This window comes from Phasianus colchicus, chromosome 1 (assembly GCF_987193195.1).
Source record: "Phasianus colchicus chromosome 1, bPhaCol1.hap1.1, whole genome shotgun sequence".
NCBI classification, from domain to species: Eukaryota; Metazoa; Chordata; class Aves; order Galliformes; family Phasianidae; genus Phasianus; species Phasianus colchicus.
This window is the reverse complement of record NC_143436.1, coordinates 35,479,027-35,500,273: the sequence shown is the minus strand read 5'-3', so window position 1 is coordinate 35,500,273 and position 21,247 is coordinate 35,479,027. Positions and strand designations below refer to the sequence as shown.

The window sequence follows — 21,247 nt, the reverse complement described above, 5'->3', positions numbered from 1 at the left end:
GTTGATGATGCAATTTTTTCCCCAAAAAATAATTAATTATTTTTTTGCAGGGGTCTTCTTCATCTTTTTCCCTGTGAGATTATAATCCTAGAGAAAAAACAAAGGGTTCCTGTCATCTTCTATGACAAAATGTGATAACAGGTGTACCGTATTCAATTTTTCTCCTTGAACAGATTCTGTATGTTTTTAAGCTCTGTTCTCGTTGATGTCATTTGATATCAGAATGCATTTATCTTTGAAAGTAGTTCTCCCAGAGACCTAGAAGAACTCTTTTCAGCCAGTCTTAGTTTGTATATTACTTACAGATGCAGTACACAAAGCCTATTCTCAAATGCAATCTGTTAAGCTTGCAGAATGACTGATCAAGCTGTTGGCTCAACTTGCTCTCTGATCATTTAGTTGATAAGGTAAGTCTTGACTCAGTCAGATTTTCCATGCTGGATCAATAAAGTGATGTAAGCTGAATACGGTATTTTCTCACTCAAAGATAACCAGGGAAAAAAATCAGCATCACCAAGCCTCCATTTCAGTAGGTAGTTTAAGCTCTGAAGTTTGATTTTTATCAACTATTAATATCCATGAAAAATAAATACATATCAGAATAGCAGCACTTATACTCACTTTATAGTAGTGTAAAATGCAATTTGAAGTGCACAGCAGATATGAATTGACCCTAGCGTGTCAAAAGAGAGGAGAGGAAAGGAAAAAGGAAAAGGGGAACTGAATAGCCAAATGTCAGATAGAACTTTGGATAAGATCATAGCTGGTCTCTTATAGTGAAGGTGTGAGACATTTTCAGAGTTCTCTTCAACTCAGCAGAGCTGAATGGCAGTCGAATGAAAACTCTTGATTTCCCTATCAAGCTATCATTATTCTCCTATAATATGGAATGCACCATCAGTTGCTGAAAAAGCTACTGAAACTATGCATTAAATTGATCAAATACACCACAAGGAATTTGGAGAATATTTATTTATTGCAATTGCATACATCACACGTTATTTATTATTATATCTTTAAAAAATTTACAAATGACTGAGAAATCCAGACATTTTCCACTCTGCATAACTTATCACATTGTATTGAAAATATCAGGAATCCCTTGGATCATTATGGATCCAAGTTCCTTTTGAAAACCAATTTTTTTTTTTAACTTTCTGGAGCATTTTGTTAATTGAAATAATTGAAAAATAAAAATCCAGCAGGTTCTTTTGCTTTTATAAAGTTAATGTAAAACGCTTAGTGGTAAAATGTTGAATTTTAAATCTTTTGAATGAAAATGGAAGAACTTAACCAAATATAGCATTCAATCAATTGGTTGTGTGCATCTTAATGAAGATTAATTAGATGTAATCATCTTCTTTCATTCCCATTTCTCCAACCTTCTTAAAATGTGGCACCAAATAATAATAATGAGGAAAAACAGCTTGCCTTTTCATACAGAAATGAATATCAGGAAATCAAAGCTGTGCTTACTCAGTCTGAATTACTTAATAAGAAAAGGTGCTTGGACTGCTGACCGCTCAAAAAACCTCTGAGCTCCTTCTTTACTAGATATTGCTTCCTCATTCTATGTGGCTTCTAATCTAAATGATTCTAATCTGAATGTTATGTGGTTTTAAATCTGTCAAGGCTGGAACTGTTTCCAGTAGCTTTTCTGCATCACATCTCAAAGTCACCAAAATTAATACTCCTGCCAATCTCATGCACATTTGTTTTCGTTTACCTAGATGGCCAGTTTTCTTTTATATATATATATATATTCTTTCTATATATATATATTCTTTATAAAGAAATTCCTCTTAATTTAAAGGGAGCCTTTAAATGGCAGTGTTAGTTACAGGACATGAAGTACTAGTGAAATGGACAACATATTATTCCACCTTTAAAAACTGCCATTCTTATATCCAGTCTTCCAGTGTGATTATGTTCCAGCAAAACCTCACACAAATCAACCCAAGATTGGTAGTTTGTACTATGAGTTTTACTACTGGGAAGGAAATGTGTATGTATATATCTCCACTCTTATCATTTTTAGACCTTTGTGGAAGTCTGTACCAAATGGAAAGGAGCTCTCTTATCTGCTCAGAGACTGATGTTTGAAAAAGCAATACTGCTCATGGATAAAATAGCTACTTTCCAATCATGTGGGGGAAGGATGACAGTGGCCATGATATCCACATGCTTGTAATGGTCTGAGTTTTGCTGACATCTTTATTTACACATCAAGTAGAAAGATTAATCTCCAGTTTCTAAAAAAAAATGATGCTTTGAAGTGGTTGAAAACTGGTTTTGGCACCTTTTTTTCCTATCGCTCTCTTAAATTAGTTCACAGTCTCATGCTTGCTTATTAGGCTTATAAATACAGACTGTTTCCGTTTCTCTGGCTACTTTCCACAATATTGGCAAGCTTCAAAGGATGGGAAGGAGGAAGAAAGCATGCTGACAATGCCTGTACTTTCTGTGAATCTGTTTCACTTATTGTAACCTTTAATTCATACAGATTTCAGCTCTGAAGCATTTGCTTCTGTAACCATCATATCACAGTTTCTCCTTCTGCCCCAAATCCTTTCCAGCTCCTCCTTTATTTTAAGGTCCTGCTTGTACCACATCTTCTGCATGAAGAGAGAAAAACAAAGGGCAGCTAAACCCTACAGTTACCTGTTGGGGAAGTAGTTGCCACACTCACTTTGTCCAAAAACACCAAGTACCTTTTCTGTACTGAGGGCTCCAAGTGTCTCACAAATAAGCAATTCAGGGCTTGTGCACTTAATCCTTTTTTTTTGCTTAACAATATCCACCAAGGATATTATTCACTTCAGAACTAAGATACCTAAATGTCCATGTCTCTACATGGATGTCGACGCGAGGGTTTGAAGTGCTTGTTATGAACAGTGGAGGTCAAGTCTATGCAGGCAGGCAGTGCTGGAGCCCAGAGAGCTGGGACACGTGGCTCACTAGTGGATACTTACGTGTAGCCATCTACCTTTAGGTTTGAAGCTTAATTCCTCTGTGAGACTCTGTGAGACTCATCACTGGGCTCCAGTTTTATCACTTTGCACCATGCTGGGTCTGCGCTTGTACCAGTGCTTCCAAAATAGCTGTAGTAGGACATTGCATGCAATAGGAAGACTAGAAAAATACAGTCAAGGAATTTGGTTGTGAAACATGAAGGTTTAGAACATCTTGAGCACATAATCTATTACTTTGGAAAACAACTGGGCTTTAAGTCAGCCAAGTATGAATTGAAAGAGATCAAATCTACGTGGTCTGGCTCATGCAAGTTAGAGGGATCTCTAAGACAGGCTGGCCCAAAATATTTGGCAGGCCTAAGTGGCCACTTTTGACTGTTATTTTTGTTCCCTACCTTACTCCTCAGAGCCTGCACCAAGTACAGACTGCAGCACGTGAAGATGGGACCATTGCTCACAGGTGACTGTTGACAAGATGGAAGGCACACCACCACCTAACTTGCCTGATGGCTAGGAAAGCCATAAATACAAAAATAAGCTCGATCACCAACATATTTTAAAGTAGGCGTCCTAAACTGAAAAGCCCTGGAAAGTGTATGTTGAATACCTTAAATGATATTTGGCAATTTATTTTCTTTTCCTTTTCACACAGCTTACTGCCAAATAAATTGGTAAGAACTAGCATTAAGGCTCATCTTGTGACAAGACTGAGATTTCTGGCTGTATGTACACCATCCCCTCTAAACATCCAATGGGGCTTTGTTGGAGTTAACCTGCTGAGGAAATACAAGAATTTATGTAGCTGCTTTAGCATGGCACTGCCTGGAACTAATGCAGTCTGCAAACACACTTGAACTGTCCTGAGCCTTGAGCTGCTGTATCTGCCTTATGCTTTGGCCTGGGGACTCGTTGGCTCAGGTTTGCTGTGACTCAGGTGCTTTGTCATATGGTAGGAATTTGGCCTTTGTGACTAAGTGTAAGCCTGTAGAGGAATTTCAAAAGTGAGCTTCTTTCCTTCAGTTCATCTGTGTCAAAATCTGTTTAATAATACATACACTCAAGACAGACTTCGTTGCTCTTGTGCCAAACTGTACAAACTTTAACATATTCTCTGGCTGTGTAAGTCATTTTTAGATACAGACATTTGCCACCACTCCAATGTCTGGATACACAACTGACTGAAGACATCACATTCACTATCAGTAGTAGAACCTTTCCTTGCTACATCCAACTTTCTTCTACGTGTTGTTAACGGATACAGCATGATTTCTAGGATGGCTCTAACTCTCAGAGAAGACATTTTTAAAACTCCTTACTTTGTTTAGCAGACTTAACTGATGTGGTCCATTTACTCCCCCTCCGGCACATTATCTCCTGTATGTAAAATGAATTATTACCTCTTATCCACTGCAACAGAACATTATGCTCAACAGAAGACCCAAGATTTTTAGTCTACATTCCCACAAAGTGTTCTTCCATGATGTCTGAGTGTTTCTAATTGTACTTACTTCACTAATTGGTCATTCATATTGTTCTAATAGTATTAATAATTGTATATTTACATGAAAGCTTTATTGGTCTAGTCCCCAAAGGGCGTTACAGTCTGAGGGTGAAACTCACTCCCATGCAGCTCATTTGCCAGCTGAGAGAATGCAGCGTTTACGTGTGATTTCTTGATGCATGGCCCAGCTGTTCAGTGTCTGCCTTGGAGATTTTCATCGGGGTTGCATAAACCCTGGGTAAAACCTAGCTGCTGTCTCACAGAAGGAGTCCCATCAATTTTTAAATTGTTCTATTTGTTTGTTAAGCGTGTAAAGCTTGTGGCATTTATGTAAGAATCACTTTGCTCAGCCCCTAAATAGGAATCACTTCTGACATGAAATACAACTGCTGTTTAACATTCAAAAATAGTATGGAACATTTTAAATTAGTTGTGAAAATAGCTTATTCTTATAAAACTGCAGTGGTGTATCCAAGCCCTCTTAAACTCATACTGTCATCTGTTAGTCAGAGGAAAGACTTACGCCTATTGAATCATCAGCTGTGTTTCCAGTAGCAAATGGGTTTTCCCCCTTAAGTACCAAGGCAGCCCAATCCTGCTTAGGTTGTGATATCTGATTAAATCCCAGCTTGAGGCTCACACAACAATTGCTACCAGCTTAATTATTTCACCTTATGTTTACCACACTTCTGCTTTTCCACACCTCTCTCTCCAGGTATTCATTTTTACCTTTCCAGTTAAAAGACAAAACCATCCAAAAACTATCCAGCACCCAAGAGAAGCCATGAAATCACCCCTCCTGCTTATCCTTTCACATTTCTGTTTCTGAAGGAGATAGTGGAGTATTGGTTAACACATGAGTAGTGTTAAGCTAATAGTCTTTTGTTTTGATGGTGATGCTAAAATGGCTCAGAAAAACTTTTCCCAGTGTTTCCAGCTAGTGCATCTGTTGCACTACCTATTGTTTCAGCTTATTTGCAAATGCCTGTATAGATTTTATAACATCATGTTATTCATTCAGTTAGAAAAAGTATCCATGTGTTTTGCAGAAGTCACAGACAGTTTGCAAAGGGCCTTTCCAGAGCCACTTACAGTTGCCTGGCTGTCTCTTGTGTCTGCCTACCCATTGCTGCAGGTTTCTGGGTTTGCATTTTCCTTTCATCTGCAGTGATCACCCACCTGTGGGAGCACGGTTCCTTTTTCTACACATGCTCAGTTGCTCAGGAGGACCCAGCCTGGCCCAAGACTACCCCCTTTTCCCATCGAGGCCTTGGGGCTGACTGGCAAGTGGAGGTGAATAATGGCTGGAGTATGGGAATGAACAGTGGAAAGTTATCTCTTTTTTTAATGTTTTTGACAATACAAAAGGAACTCCCATTCTAACCCCATACTCACTGATGGACCAGCTCTGTGTCAGTGCGGGGGGCCTGCACAGACAGATCCCTTTGCTGGCCTTCAAGAGGGGCACTGCTGCAAGGTGGCCATTGGTTCTAGAGGATCTACATTCAGGCTTTCCTATTACTCAGCTTGGAGGCTGCAGCCACACTGCCTGGTCTATCCTGCTCCTCATGGTGACTGCATAGGAAAATGCCAAGCATTTCCCTAAATACTTTTACCAGCAGAATGATACAGGCTGGGAGTCTCACCTCATCTTTTGATTTGTACGTGTGCATAAATATGAGCTGAGGAGGAGGGCAGTGAGAGCCAAACTGTCTGCACACACGTTAATTTCTTTTGTCTTCTCCTTACAAAATCCATGTTGCTAACCATAATCTACCCTTTTAAATCCATGCAGACTGTCACAAGCCACTTTGTACTTGTCAGCAGGCTCTAGCTTATTGCTGACCAGTGATACCAAATCTTCCACTGTATCAATGTCAGATGTACAAAAAAAATCCAAAAATCCTCATTTTTTTCCTCCTGAATGTCTGCTTTTTTTTTTTTTTTTTTTTTTTTTTTAATAAGAATTTTATTAGTCTATTTTTGGTTCTGTTTTTTTTTTTTTTTTTGCCTCTTTTATAGAACAATCTATTCTTACTTTTTTTTTTTTGCTTATTCCAATGGAGTGGTATAAATATTTTATCTTAAATGTATTCCAGCAGAAGCAGAGTGAACATTAACTGTCTATAAGGGTTAACCCATTAGTGAAAAGGATGCCTGATAAATTGAAAGCATGGCTCTTAGCCAAGAGGGATCAGTATATTCTGAGCATTCATTTTCAGCCTGAGGAGTGGCAATTCATGTTGCCTCCTGTATCAGATGTGATACAGCTTCTGAAAGAAGCAGCCTCAGAGGCAAATCCTGTACATTGCTATTCAGAGAGCTGGCCTCTGACTCTGCACGTGAATTAAGGGCATTGCTTCCTTATGAAGTTATTGTTGTATCTGAAGTTGGAAACTGTAAGTCAGAAGCACAGAAAAACCGTAAATAACTTTAGAATGTTTGGATCCCATTTTCCAAATATGATGTGGTATGATGAACGGTGAATGATTTATTCAACTAATATATCAAGCACTGTCATATCTTAAACATTTTCAGCCCTATTTTCTTTTTCTCTGACTACTAAAATTGGTAATGAAGACAGTAATCAGATACCTTCAAGGAGCTCTTCATCCAAAGAAGCATTCCTATTCTTCAGAATGCATAAGAATGGCTAATCAAGATGATTGGAAGTGGATCTGCCGTAGAAACAATATACGTTTTAAGGATATTTAAACAGCAGTTATTTTTCTTGATTTACAAGAAAATAGACATTCCATACTTTTTTCTTTATAAATTCATTTTTCTTCGTAATATTTATTGCTTATTTCTCTACCTGCAAACTGTAATTCCACGAAACCGTATTTATTTTACAGAGTGCAAACATCTGCATAAAAGCGAGAAGCAGAATTTGAGATTTTGACAAATGTGGGTGATGCTGAACTTGTAGTCACATTTCTTTCCAAAGAAAAGCCACGCAGAGCCCCAGTGCCAGAACTGCTGGGATGTACAGGGATTTACGGCGGTCACATTGCTCGTGGACTGCAGCCACAAGGTTGCAGGCAAGCTTTTCTAGGACCTTTGTTTTCTTAGTATGATGCTAAACTCCATTTTTAGATGCTTGTTTTGCATATGGAATCACTTCAATTTTTTCCACAGAAGCACTTTATATGTTTAAATATGGCAAGATGTTCTCACATATGAACATGGCAGGCTCTGAAACAGCTAAACTCTACTTTCCTGACATAAGCCTGTTGTTCATTAAGGAAAAGCTCAACATAGTTTAAACAATGGGAAAAAATCATGTGTGCCTACAGTAACGGGAGATGTGTTTATTTATACATCTGTCATATATTTGAACTATATTTCTAGAATAGGCTTAGTGAGTAGAATGTGCTTGTTCTGAAATACATGAAGTGCACTGTCAGTATTCATTTTCAAGATTTGCCAGTGGATGTTTCTTGCTGTTCAAGGAGGAACACATTTGTAGACACAGCAAAACACAGAATAATTTCCCATCAAGCGCTCTCTCTTTGCTTTACTTTTCCTAAATTTACTGGCATGGAGAAAGGCACATCAGCGGCTCATATAGAGCATGCGAGTAAGATTTCCTTTCCCCAATGTGATTATGCACTCTTGTTATTTCAGCAGTCTATGGAGAAACATCCTATGTATTCACACAGTGACTTAGGAAAATTATCATTTGTATTGGCTTCCAGCTGTTCAATAGCAGTATATGCCGAGCCACAAACAAGTTGTAATCACTTTGGGCTTATAATTCACCATTCATTACAACAGCCTTCTTGTTTTGCTTTCTCCAAAACCAGACAAGATTTGCAAGTTTGGCAAATAAATAGCAACAAAACAGTCTGAAAGAAACTGTATCACAGGAGGGAAATTAAACCTCCAGAACCAAAATGCCAGCAGCAACAGTTTTCAAAGTTGTTTTACATAAATATCTATTTTCTAATTTATTTTGTTTTGTTATGTATCCCAAGAGTTGGAACATTTTCTAGAGAATTTCTGGATATCTATGATTTCTTTCCTATTTATAACAGGAACCCAAGGTGGCCTGTAGCCTACGGTGAACAGATCTCCTCTTGAAGGACAGCATCATCTTGAAGGACATGAAATGGCATTCAGCTTTTAAATGTAGAACTTTGAGCAGAAACTGCAGCTGTAAGGTTTTTCAAGTAGCAAGCTGTTGATTAGGACAAAATGTTGGTGCAGGTGTTTGCCAACAATTTCCCTGCTTTGCCTGTCAGGTGCATTTTTGCCATGTAAGATTCTCCCTTCAGACTGCTCGCAGTCCAGCAGAAACCTCCTGGGTTGATAAAAACATCCCATCAAACCTCACCCAGTCCCTAAGAGAAGACTTTCTTTTGGTAAGGATCCAAACCTCCCAGCCTAGGATCCCCCAGAGACCTGCTTCTGCTCCCAGAAACTGCTGAAGGGAGACATCATTGCTGTGAGCAAAGAAAAACAGGTGTCATCCATCTCATGTTGAAACGAGCACAATCACATGCTCATGACATGGGAGTCATCAGAATTGCACATGCTCTACACAGGCAATTACTTTTTGCCAGCTGCCTTTTATCCAAAAGCAGAATTCACAGCTACCACCAAGAAAACATGACATGTGCAGCACAGAAAAATGTAGAATAAGATGTACTCTGAACTCCTACCATACTCAATTTGCTTCATCACAGAAGATTGTTTACTTTTTTCCTCTTAACAGTTAACAGTTCCTGGGTGAATCAGCAATTGCAAGCAGGGCTTTTGGAGCAGCACCTTAAAGATTTGTTGTTTCAGCCATGGTAGAACAAGTCCCAAAACCTCAGCTTTGCAGATCTTCCAACAATTTATAGTGAGCTTGTTTGCTCTGTTTTTGAACACAGGCAGCACTCCTCTGGAACCCTTCTGTATTTAATGCAGATGCTGATTATTTACTCAGCGACCACAGATGCTCCTTAAATGTTGAGGTACGGTAGCTGGTGTGTTAGAATTGGACTGAGCTGATCCTATTTGAAAACTGCTGTCCAAATGGTAGAGGTCTGTGGGGAAAAGGCAGTGGAAGCAAGCAATTCCCTTACTATTTCCTGTAGATTTTGATACTGGGTGAAATAAAGAAATCTGTGCTACAGATAACTACCATTGGTCAGGTTCCCCTCCTCAGAGGCCTTGTGGTGAACTGGAACATCAGATTAGTTTCAAAGGTCTCAAAGGCAGTTGCACTGGTAAATCTGGACTGGTGTAGGGTGTTTTCCCCCCGAAATACCCAGTGAGACACCAACCAGGGACTTGCTGGTGTAGACTGAAGCATCGCATTTGAATCGTGTAATAGCCAACTGGTTGATCTACCCACAGCCACAAAGGGTTAGCTGCAAAGGGTTTCTGAGCTGGTCCGATTAGACTTTATTTAATGAGATACTTGATTGCATTACAAGGCTGCAGATCCCTTTGTTTGTGAAGTTCTCTCTTCTTTGCTGAGTTGTTTAGACATTACCATTACAGTGTTTAGGTGTCTGTAATCTGTTCAATGGGTCGCAAATGTGCAACAGAGGCTTTTTTTTTTTTTTTTTTTTTTGAGTCAGTCTTTGTTGTTACAAAGGCTTTGATAGAGTTTATATTTTTTTTATACAGGAGCCTGATAGGAGAAAAAGCAATGAATAGACTGGAAAATAAAAAGCTCTTTCCCAGGTAGCATAATATTGTGTTACCCTCGAGTTGTATCACAGTGAAAATTACTAGCTAGGGAGTGTTATTAAAATATGATTTGATATCAATCTCATTATATTATATGAATGAAAGCTCAAAGCGACGTGTTTGCATTCGCTGCCACTGAGGTGCCATTTTTGCTGACAGGCATATGTTGCACCATTATCATTATCCTGCATTTCTTCATTTTCTAGGCACTATTACGAGATATCAGCCAACCCCTGAGAAGGCTTCCAGTGCTGGAGCCTGGGTAGCCTCTTGCTGCTCTTTCTCAAAGGGAAGTGGGCACACTCAGCCTCCTCGGAGGAATAGGCAAGCAGCTCCCCACTGTTCCAACTTCCTTGAAAACATACTGCTATTTTAATGTCAGTGGTGGTATTTTTTCCCCTAAACATTTAGACTCTGTCATAGTAACAGCTACTTTTAGTTTTAAGTTTGTTTTCTCGTCCTTTACATCCTAAAAATGATAAGGTTTAAATTTATTCCCTTCAAATGTTAAGCTCACAGTGTTTAACTTTCTGTAACTATAAACATTTGTGTCAATAGTAGTTTGTGAGTTGCTTTGGATTTCTTATGCATAGGTAAATTTTTATATAGATTTATATAGGTTTAAAAAGATATTTGCAATAGCAATCACATGAATTATAAAGAAGAAGAGAGGCTCAGGGCAACAAGAGGAAAAGCATCAAAACTAGCATTCCTAGTATCTTTTTAAAAATCAAGAAGCTAAAAATAATCATATTGTAACTAGATAACAGAGGGAACCAGTGGTGCAGTTTTCTCTCTACAGATAACTTTAATAGGCTTGCCTGGGTATAAGTCTCTTTAAATAACTGCATGTTCAAAATCTTGATATTAACAGCTGAATATTTTATTGTCAAAGCCAGTCCTAAAAGGAAAGTGTATTTAAGACCCTTAAACATAACATCTAACAAATGTTAACAAATGCTATTTATATTACTATTATAATTGCCATATTTGAATGATGCTGGAAATAAAGTGGATGCAAAAATAGATGCTTCCCAAGCGTAACTGGTTGGTTACATACTTTGCTCAAAATAAGCAAAGCCTTAATTCTGCCATAGAGGTCCAATGTTTCTTTTCAGAAAGGTCTGATCAACAAGTAAGTCAGAGACAATCAGATGTAAGGAAAAGAGTGCATGAGAGTCTTCTGCTTATATAAACAAAACACAAGATCTTCACCATGTCCATGAAAGGTGATCTTCCACTCAAGTTCTGATTCTCATAAATCTTTATTCAGCGTGCTTGTATTTATAGGAAAACAGAACAACATCCTTATATAAAATTCTGCAATTGATTCATTTGACAAAGGAAATGAATATTTGTGTGATCTTTTGTGTACAAGTCTAAAGAAACATTATTACTGTCTAGTAATATTGAAACTTTACAATCAAGTTGAAACCCACTGCTAGTGGTAGCTCTGAAATGGTACTGCTTGATGAAGGATGGCAGGATGGCTAAGGCAAAGTGTGTTCTACCATCTACTTAAGAACACAATGCTTAATAAATGGATGGTTTTTATTAACCAGAAACTACACCTGCCCAAAGGAGAAATGCACAAAATATATACAAACCTATAGATTTCACAGATATAGAATCAAAGAATCATAGAATTGCTCAGGTTGGAAAAGACCTTAAAGATCATCAAGTCCAACTGCAACCCAACCATACTACTATATATGTATACATGAATACATATATACATATACACAAATATATATATATATGGATGGATGTATATTTATGTATATATATATATATACAGGCAGATATTTCACATCAGTTCATTCTCTCAGTTCATTTCTTTTTTTAAAGTAAGGGTATGAATCTTTGAATGTCACCATAAGTACTGTTTTGCACAGAACTTTCTGGATTTTCTAATCCTGGAAAGAACTTTCCACCAATCATACAGTTACGGGTTGTTGTACATTCTCTTCTGGATCAGGGCTGCTAGCATTGATTAATAGTAATAATTAATACTAAAATAGTGTTTCTTCTTTGTAGAAGACTCATGACAAAATATTTATTTGATTATGCCTCTCCAAGCCTAATGTTCTTTGAATGTTTTCAGTGATTTATTAAGAACACTCTTTTCTTTAAAGTATAATTGCAGGTTTTCTTCCTGGTCTGGTGCAAGGGTTACAAATGCATTCTCTAAGATCATTACATTACCTCAAATAGGGTAAGAAAGGCTTCTTTCTGATCAGCTCAGTGTTCTGTATACTGTAGGAAATGAATAGTACAATTCACATAAATTTGCATTAATAACACTGAGTTCCTATCAAAAACTAAATTTAATCTACATTTCAAAAAAAAACCCAAAACAGTGTGACCAACATTTCCTCTGATAGGTAACCTACTTGAGCATCAGCTTTATGGCTGTTTGTACGTATAAATTAAAAACTTCTTTTTTAAGATTTGGGTTAAAAGCAAAAAAGCTATGAACCCATCTAAGGCAGCTGAGGTCCCATCCTCAAAATACACCTGGAGGACTTCTACATTGCCCTGTGTTTTCACATTCCAGTTCAACTGTTTCTGCTGGCACAATACCAAGTTTGTCATATTCTCAGTGCAGAGCCAGCTCAAACCCTTCAAGGGCTATTCACCAAAAAATCACAGAATGCCTGGGTTTGGCAGGACCTTCTGGGTCCATCTGCTCCAACCCCTGCTTCGCAGGGCCACCAGAGGAAGGTACCCAGGGCCACATCCACATCCAGGCAGTTTTTGAAGATCACCAGGCAGGGCAACCCATGGCCTCTGGGCAGCCTGCACCATTGCACAGAAGCAGTGCTCAGTGCTGTTTGCTCCAGCTGCCCTCTGTGATAGCTAACAGATCCCCCAGCAGGCAGATGCTGTAAACCCATGCTTGTTTTTGAATTTTAGAAGGTGGCAGGATGGTAACTCTGACAGCAATGGGATTTCCCCCCACTTCGGTTGCTCTGCATCCTGCAGAAAACACTTGTGGAGCAAGATGTATTAGGAGGGGGGGGGGGATCACATCAGCATGGAGACCTAGGTTGACCATCTGTTGCTCCACACCTTCTGTTCCAGGAAGCAAATATATTTCCTGAGCTTGCACTGAGCCATCAAGGAGTGGGACCATAGAACTGGTTACACCTCACTGCTGTAAGTTCATGGCTGGTTCAGCACTGACAAGTTGCTCTTTCTCAGCTAGGGGGGATGTGTAAGACAATCAATCGTGCGGCTTGTGTGTGGATAATGGGTACAACTAATGTGCTTGAAATAGCAGCTGGCTTTCCGATAATGGGCTTCCCAAAGTGTGCTGAGTGTCATTAATAGTATTCATGTCTGCAGGTTGCTTGCCAGAAAAGGTAAGTAAATGCATTTATCAGAATTCAGCGCAGACAAGCATCAAAATGAAACATGCAGGAAAGGTATGTGAAGAAAGTGTATCCACCTTGGGAATTTCAGGGGCCAAACCAGGTCTGTTCTGCATGGGCTGCTTTCTGGAGTGGCAGCCAATGGGGAGCACACAACTGCTGGCAGCACAACCAACTCTACAGAATCTCTCTGCCTCTGCTCAGGCTGCATTCGGAGAACAGGAGCACCTCAAGAAAAATCAAAGTGGTGTTTTATATCTCTCTATATAGCCACTGAGGCTAACAGGCCATGCAACCTGAGAAAGCACAGTGATGATATGTTTGGTATAAATCCAAATCATTCTGGCAGTGTGACTCTGCCTCCACAGAGAGTGGTGCTTGCATAAAAGCCATGCTCAGGTTACCTGTAGCTCTTATCTTCACACGGAAGTATTGTGAGTTACATGTCTACTCTCTCTCATTTTCCTTGTCTCTCCATGGCATATGCTTTGGATCATGAAAGACCAAGGGAGAGAGAGGAAATATGTCCCTAAAATGGAAGCAAAATCTCATTCCACTACAGGTAGTGTCTGTAACAGTAACATTTTCATTGGCCACAGTAAAATCAGAAATAACTTCCTGTAATGCCTTCATCATTGAATGCAAAGAATGACAGTCACCACAGTCTGGACTTGATGCCTACAGCTTGAGCTCTTCTTCAGTCCTTTCCCAAACCCTACTACATCCTGAGATGTAGCTCATTATTCCACATGGGCTCTTCCCAAAACTGCACTCCTTTTCTGCTGCATGTTTTTCTCCTCCCCGCAGAACAACTTGACAGTGTTAAAAACCATGCCTGAAGAATGAAAGTTTCTGAGCTGACAGGAGGTGTTCCAATGCCTTCCTCCACACGAGCATCTGAGTGCTAAGCAGTGAGTGGGCACCAGGGCTGGGCTGTGACACCAAGCCCAGCTGGAGACTGGCCACTAGTGGTACATCCCAGGGACTGATGCTGAGGCCAATACCGACTTTTCTCTTTTACGGTGCAGACAACGGGACAGAGTGCGCCCTCAGCAATTCTACACATATGTGACACTCAAAGCCTGACCAGGCACAGTCCTGAGCAACCTGCTCTGGGTGACCCTCCTTTGAGCAGGATGCTTGGACTGGATGATCTCCGGTACCTTCTGCATGTGACTGAGTGTGTTTCCTGGAACAGGACACATGCAAAAAAGAGATGCAAAGCTGTTTGGCAAAGGGTGGAACTTACAACATAACACGCACTACATCCTCTTTGCCAGAGATCGGAATGCCTGCAGATGTTGAATATGAGTTCATTTATGGATTTTTAATATCGTCAGTAATTTAAGCACATTGGCAATATGGATATATTGGTTAGGGCCTTAAGTTACATCACAAATCATTAGGTACTTTCAGATACTTTTGCATGTTTTTCCTTTGAACTGTTTCAGTTGTCAGAGATGCCTTTTGTAGACAAGAAAGTTTTAAGCAATTCCATTAAAAAAAAAAAAAAATTCTTTTCAGAAAATACTCTGGTTATATTTAGACTTCAGTATCAGGAAGAAAGGGCAGCAGTGAGTTAGATTGTTGATGTCTGTGTAATTTGCTTTTTTCATTACACTGATAATTCTGTAGTCTTTTGCAACAGATTTACAAAACTCATTTATATGCAAACAATGCAGTTATAAGGACTAATTGGAGTATTTTATTTCAGCAGCACGTGACAAATAAAATTTGGCACTTAGGCACCTCTGCCAGTCCAGAGTTTACAGCCTAAGCATTCAGGGAAATGGTGTCTCTGGTTTTGCGGTAGGTCACAGAACCAGGACAAGAAAAGCAGCAGCAGGAAGCCTGCCATCCCTCTGGTTTGTGTCTGCTTGGCACAAGGATGTTGGCGTGACCAAGACTCTACAGATTATCTTCTGCTAACTGGAAGCTGGATCTGCTTGTTCAAGGATCTGAGATCCTTACAAATGTTGTTCAAGTGTCTCTTCAAAAGGAAATGGAGAAAATCTTCCTGCCTTCTTGAAACATGAAATGACCCGATGGCTAAATCCAGAGGCACATTGGCACATAACACAGGGAACAGTTAGAATATATATTTCTAAATCCACCACTACAGACTCTAACAGTACATCCTAACTTTCTGTTCACTTGGCAGGCTGCATCTACCAAAACTTACCTACAATCACTGGAGCACCTACATTTCTGATGCTGGGCATACATAGAATTGCTATCAATTTGCCTAAGCTAACTGTGTGAGTGCCTACCTCGCCCAAGCTGGGATGCACAGACAGGTGATCAGTGCCTCCCAAGAGGCCAACTCCACAGGCTTCCTCCTCCCTGATCTCTGCCACTGTGCCAGAGTGCTGGGACCATGAAAGGAGCAAGCAGAAGGAAATATCCTCTGCACTACGTAAGGAGGGAGAACTGTCCCCAGGGAGGCTTGCAGCAAATGGCTGCAGGGCTGCAGCAGAATGCCCATCTGGTTTTTGTTAGTATTTGTTATGAAAAGTGTTAAAATGCATCTGAAAAATCAATTGTTGGTATGTTCCGTCTCATCTCTGAACTTTTTGAACTGATGCTCTGTAATGTGACAACTAGCTTTCAAGATAAGGCAGCTTTTTCATAAATGGAAAATAAAAAAAGAGAAATACAGCGTGCAGGGAGGGTGATGCTGTACAGAGTGCAGCTCCATTCTGCCCAGCACTCAGCTCTGGAAAGACTAGTATCACATTTTAATGAAATTGCATCACATTTTAATGTGACTTGTATGCATTAATGCAATCCTCGGCAGGAATGTGTCAATCTCAGAACTGCACTGGGGGACTTAAGAGGGTCAGAACTCAGCAGCTGTCCTTCCATGTGGCACAGGAGATGCTGTGGGACCACCAAGGACACTGTGGTGAGCTTGGACATTTTTCATCTGTTCTGAACAATGTGGACATTTCTGGGACTTAGATGACCAGAAAACCTGCAAAAGCTGCAATCTCTTGCTGTTATCAAGATATTTTATACTTATCTGGAGTACTGTGTCCAGGTTTATGTTGATTTAGATTGGATATGAGGAACAGAGTGGTGAGGCACTGGAACGGGTTGCCCAAGAGGTGGTAGATGCCCCATCCCTGAAGGCACTTGAGATCAGGGTGGGAGGGCTCTGAGCACCTGATGGAGCTGTAGGTGTCCCTGTTCACAGCAGGGAATTGGACTAGATGGCCTTCAGGGGTCCATTCCAACTCAAATTATTCTTTCATTCTATTATTTCAAAATGTCAACTCAGTTTCTTGTTTTCAGGAGATGTTCTCCTTAACACCTTCTCAAGCTCTCTTTATCCACAAATGTGTATATGAACGTCAACCTGTGAGTGTGACCAGTGAGTGTCAGTCACCAAGATAAAGGAAAAGCAATCTTTACAGACCTAAAAGCTCAAGCAGACCTTGTAATGTAGAGGCAATTATTGCTCCATATTTGCAGTTACTGAGAATCTGTCCAACCATCAGTTCCACCCATCAGCATGTTTCTCCTACCTGGCTTTTAGAGAATAAATAAGAATAGGAAATTAAAAACTAAAGTAAAATATAAAGTAAAATAAAATTGAATCTCCCCTTCAGAATGCTCCACAGAATAAAACCTTTCCTTGAGAATATCACACTTCTGCTGTGTAATTCCAGCGTGCTATTACAAGTGTTTCAGATGACCTCCACCAAGCAAGAAGGAAGGGTATCTCCTTGAAAACCAAGATTCAATTCATTTAAAATTCTCTGAGGGAAAAAGCTGTAGGCAGAAGAGACCTGGCAGGAAGTTTATATGCTATGGGTGTGAGATGTTCACCATAAAATGCACATCTAAATCAGGTGACCGCTTTCTTCCATTACTAGCACCGGAGTACACAGAAGCAGTTGCTCAGTGTGAAACAGCTCATGTGAGTAACAGAATGCAATTAAATTAACTGGAGTCAGGCACCCATGCCAGCTTTTCCTGTAGCACAGAAATGGGAATTACAGAGTGTCGTTGCTTAAAAGGATTTATAAGTAAGGTCTTGCATGAGAGCAGCATATATATTCCACACAGTGATGCAAATATGTAGTGTGCCTATTCCTGAAAAGCCAGCAGTAGTTAGAAAAATAAATAAATAAATAGGGTTTATCCCTCATTTTGATACACATTTCTGGAGCAAATCTGAAACAGCAGCTGTGATTTCATGACTCCCACAGGACCCTGGAGAATCCCACATTTAGTCCTGGAGGATTTTTACTCACTTTAAAAGTGATGGTGATATAAAAAAAATAGCCAGAAAATGGCTTACTCTCCATTTTTATGGAGAGTAGGGCCATCTATTACTTTATTCCTCTGACCTGCGATTTTGCAGAACTCCAGGGCTGGCCAGAAGTCAACTGGAGGACCAGAAATGTGGTGTTAGGGCTCAGTGTTGGTGGGTTCTTTCATTCCTAATGGAAAGGTGAGGAGTAATAGCTGGGCATCAGAGGCAGGGGCTAAGATTTAGGACATGGATGACACACAATCATCTGAAGTTTTATTTCATTCCATAACACTTTAAAGCCCAAGAAATGGCATAGGTTAGGAGAGTAAGTGTCAGAACACATTTTTAAAATCAGCAATACAGCTCCTAAAGCAGTGCTCTGCAAGCCATCTCCTTGCTGTGCGCACTGCAGAAACACATGGGACCACTTTCAGCAGCACGTCCCTGTGCAGATATTGCCTGTGCTGGGCTGAACCTGGGTCCTCCTTGCTTCGCACCGCCTCAGGCAACGCTGCAGTGCCTGCATGCCCCAGGGCATCTCCTGGGAGCGTGGCCCTGCGAGCACAGCTCTGGCTGGGGACCTTTGCTGTGGAGTACTGAGACATTCACATGCACACTCACGTGCATAGTCATCCTTCTGACAAGAAAAATGACATTATTTAAGATGAAAGGAAGGAGAATACTACTGTAAGCATGTCTCTTCTTGAGGGAAGGATGCAAGACTATGGTTGAAGAATGCAGTAAATCTAAATTTAACACCAGCAGTAATGACGCAAAAATACTAACATGGCAAATAGGGCAAAAACTCAGCCTGGTGGTGGTAAGTCATTAAAACATTTTTTGGTTGGTAACTTTCATAGAATCATATAATCATATAGGCTGGAAAAGACCACTGAGATCATCTAGCCCAATCACCAACCTACCATCACTATGCCCACTAACCATGTCCCCTCAGTGCCACATCTCCAGGGACATCTCCAGGGACAGTGACTCAACCACCTCCCTGGGCAGCCTGTGGCAATGCATCATCACTCCTCCTCAGAAGACATTATTCCTAATATCCAACCTGAATGTCTCTACATTATGCCACTGATTTTAGTTTTTGGCCAGGTGCCACCTGGCACTCTTAACAGCCAAAAAAGCAGCCCCTTGCTGCACTCTACAGAATTCAGTAGGAATGCAGCATGTGTCTTACCCCAGACACAGACTGCCATGAGCAGGCACAGCACTGCTCGTGGGGAACTGTGCACAAATGAGGGTGAGCTGCTGCTGCCACACTGGTAGGGCTTTAATCAAGGGCACTGGTGAGGCTACACCTCAAGTACTGCGTTCAGCTTTGCGCTCTTCACTACAAGAAAGACATTGGAGTTTTAGAGTGTGTCCAGAGAACGAGAGCAAAGGTGTGAAGGGCTTGGAGCACAAGTCTAATGGGGAGCAGCTGAGGGAGCTGGGCTTGTTCAGTCTGGAGAAGGGGAGGCTCAGGGAAGACATTATTGCTCTCTACAGTGACCTGAAAGGAAGTTGTAGCAAGGTGGGGGTTGATCTCTTCTCCCTTATAAGAGTGTTAGAATGAGAGGTAATGGTGTTAAGTTGTGCCAGAGGAGGTTCAGGTTGGATATCAGGAAAAATGTCTTCTCAGAAGGAGTGGTGAGGCATCGGCACAGGCTGCCCAGGGAGTTGGTGGAGTCACCGCCCCTGGAGGTGTTGAAGAAATGTGGAGATGTGACATTGAGGGACATGGTCAGTGGGCATGGTGGTGGTGGGATGATGGTTGGACCAGATGATCTTAGTGGTCTTTTCCAACGTTTACGATTCTGTGATTTCAAGGGGGTGTTTGTGGTATCAAGGAGCACATCCTGCTTGAGGCATCGGCACCAAGTCAATGAGGAAAAATGCTGTGTCAGGAAACTCATTATGTTCACAGCAGAAGTTAAAGCTGGGAAACCCTTCACATCAAGATGAAGAACGCATGAATGCTTGCTAGACCATGTAAAATTGCATAATTTCTATAAATATGGGATTACTGCAAAAAAGAATCACAACATAACTGCTAGGCACAGTGAAGTAGATACAGCCATCCACCCCCAGACGTGCCTTGGAAAAAAAAAAAATTAAATTAGGCATCACTTATCCTTCTATCATTATTTTAGAGTAAAAGTCAAACCCAATACTTTATAGGGGTGGTTTCTTTTAATAATTATTATTTTATTTTTGGTAAAATATGAGTGGAAATGCTGTAGCAATGGTCTGCTCTTAGGTCATGCTTGTGTAAGAACAATTTCGGTGGTGAGATCTGAGGCCTTTCGGTCAGGAGGCTGAGAGGAGCGGGCTGCAGCCGGGACCGGTGCACGGCAGAACCTCCCTTCTCTTTGGGGCCGGTCCCGCTCAGTGGGGTCCCGCACACTTCAACCCTTCGTTTCCACGTGTGAAGAGACAAACCACGGTGCAGGGCACGGCGTGAGCCCACAGGGCCAAGGCGAGAGGCCAGGCAGGGCACGGGGCACCCGACATTTTGGCAGCCCCGAGGGCCGCGGCCCCTCGGTCCCTTCAACAAGTGACAAGATGGAGCAGCGTAGCTGTTCCGACCCCGCCCGGCGGGGCCCAGCCGTACACCCCCGGCCCGGCGGGGCGGGGCTGCGGGGCTGAGGCCGCGGTGCGGAGCCGCCCGCCCGGCGTTGAGCGGCGCTCCGCGGCCCGGCCCGCACCTGGCGGCGCCCGCCCCGCCCCACCTGCCGGGGCCGCCCGCGGCGCCCTCCATTGCGCAGCCGGCCGCCGGGACCGCCGTCCCTCCGCGCCTCCCCCTCCCACAATCCTTCCTCCGCTCGCCCCTCGCCTGTCCCCGGCTGAACCGGGGGGAGCCCGCCCCGCTCGGCGTCCCTCAGGCTCCGCCGCCTCCCCTCCCCCCGCGAGGCCGCCGCCCCTCCGCGCTGCCCGCCCGAGCCCCGCTTCCCCCCGCCTCCCGCCGCCCAGCGCGGGTCGCCGCCGCGCCCTGCCATGAGCGCCCCGCCGCACTGAGCAGCACGCGCGGAGCCATGCCGGGCTGGAAGAAGAACATCCCCATCTGCCTGCAAGCCGAGCAGGAGCGAGGTGAGCGCCCGGGGAAAGGGAAGAAGGGAGGAGGGCGGGCGGGCGGGGGGCTGCCGCTGCTGCTGCTGCTGCTGGCTGCTGCGCCGGCGGTGCCCGCTCCCGGCGCTGGATGGGCGGCCCCGCGCCTCCCGCGGGCTCGGCGGCGGCGGAAAGAGGGCGGCGGGGGCGGCGGCGGCGGCGGCGGAGGGTCGGGGCTGGATGGGCGCCGCGCCGAGCCGCCCCGCTCCGCTGGTGGCAACTAACTTTTGTCCGCCGCCGGCCCCGAGCCGGGCTCCTGGGTGAGCCGCGCGGAGGGGGCTGCGGCACCCCCGGCGACTTCGTGGAACTTCCCGGCGTGGGGCAGCGACCCCCGCCCGCCCCCGTGGAG

General features: G+C 42.4%; 1 protein-coding gene across 2 annotated transcripts in view; it reads left to right on the top strand.

Moving 5' to 3' along the window:
• Positions 1-20,628: 20,628 nt before the first annotated feature.
• Positions 20,629-21,247, top strand: part of GRIP1 (glutamate receptor interacting protein 1) — a 313,106-nt gene continuing 312,487 nt past the window's right edge. For both annotated transcript variants that reach the window (XM_090138417.1, XM_090138407.1), the window contains exon 1: positions 20,629-20,880. In XM_090138417.1, the coding sequence (XP_089994543.1) occupies positions 20,826-20,880 (55 nt within the window). In that variant the 5' untranslated portion in view covers positions 20,629-20,825. The remainder of the gene's footprint in view (positions 20,881-21,247) is intronic.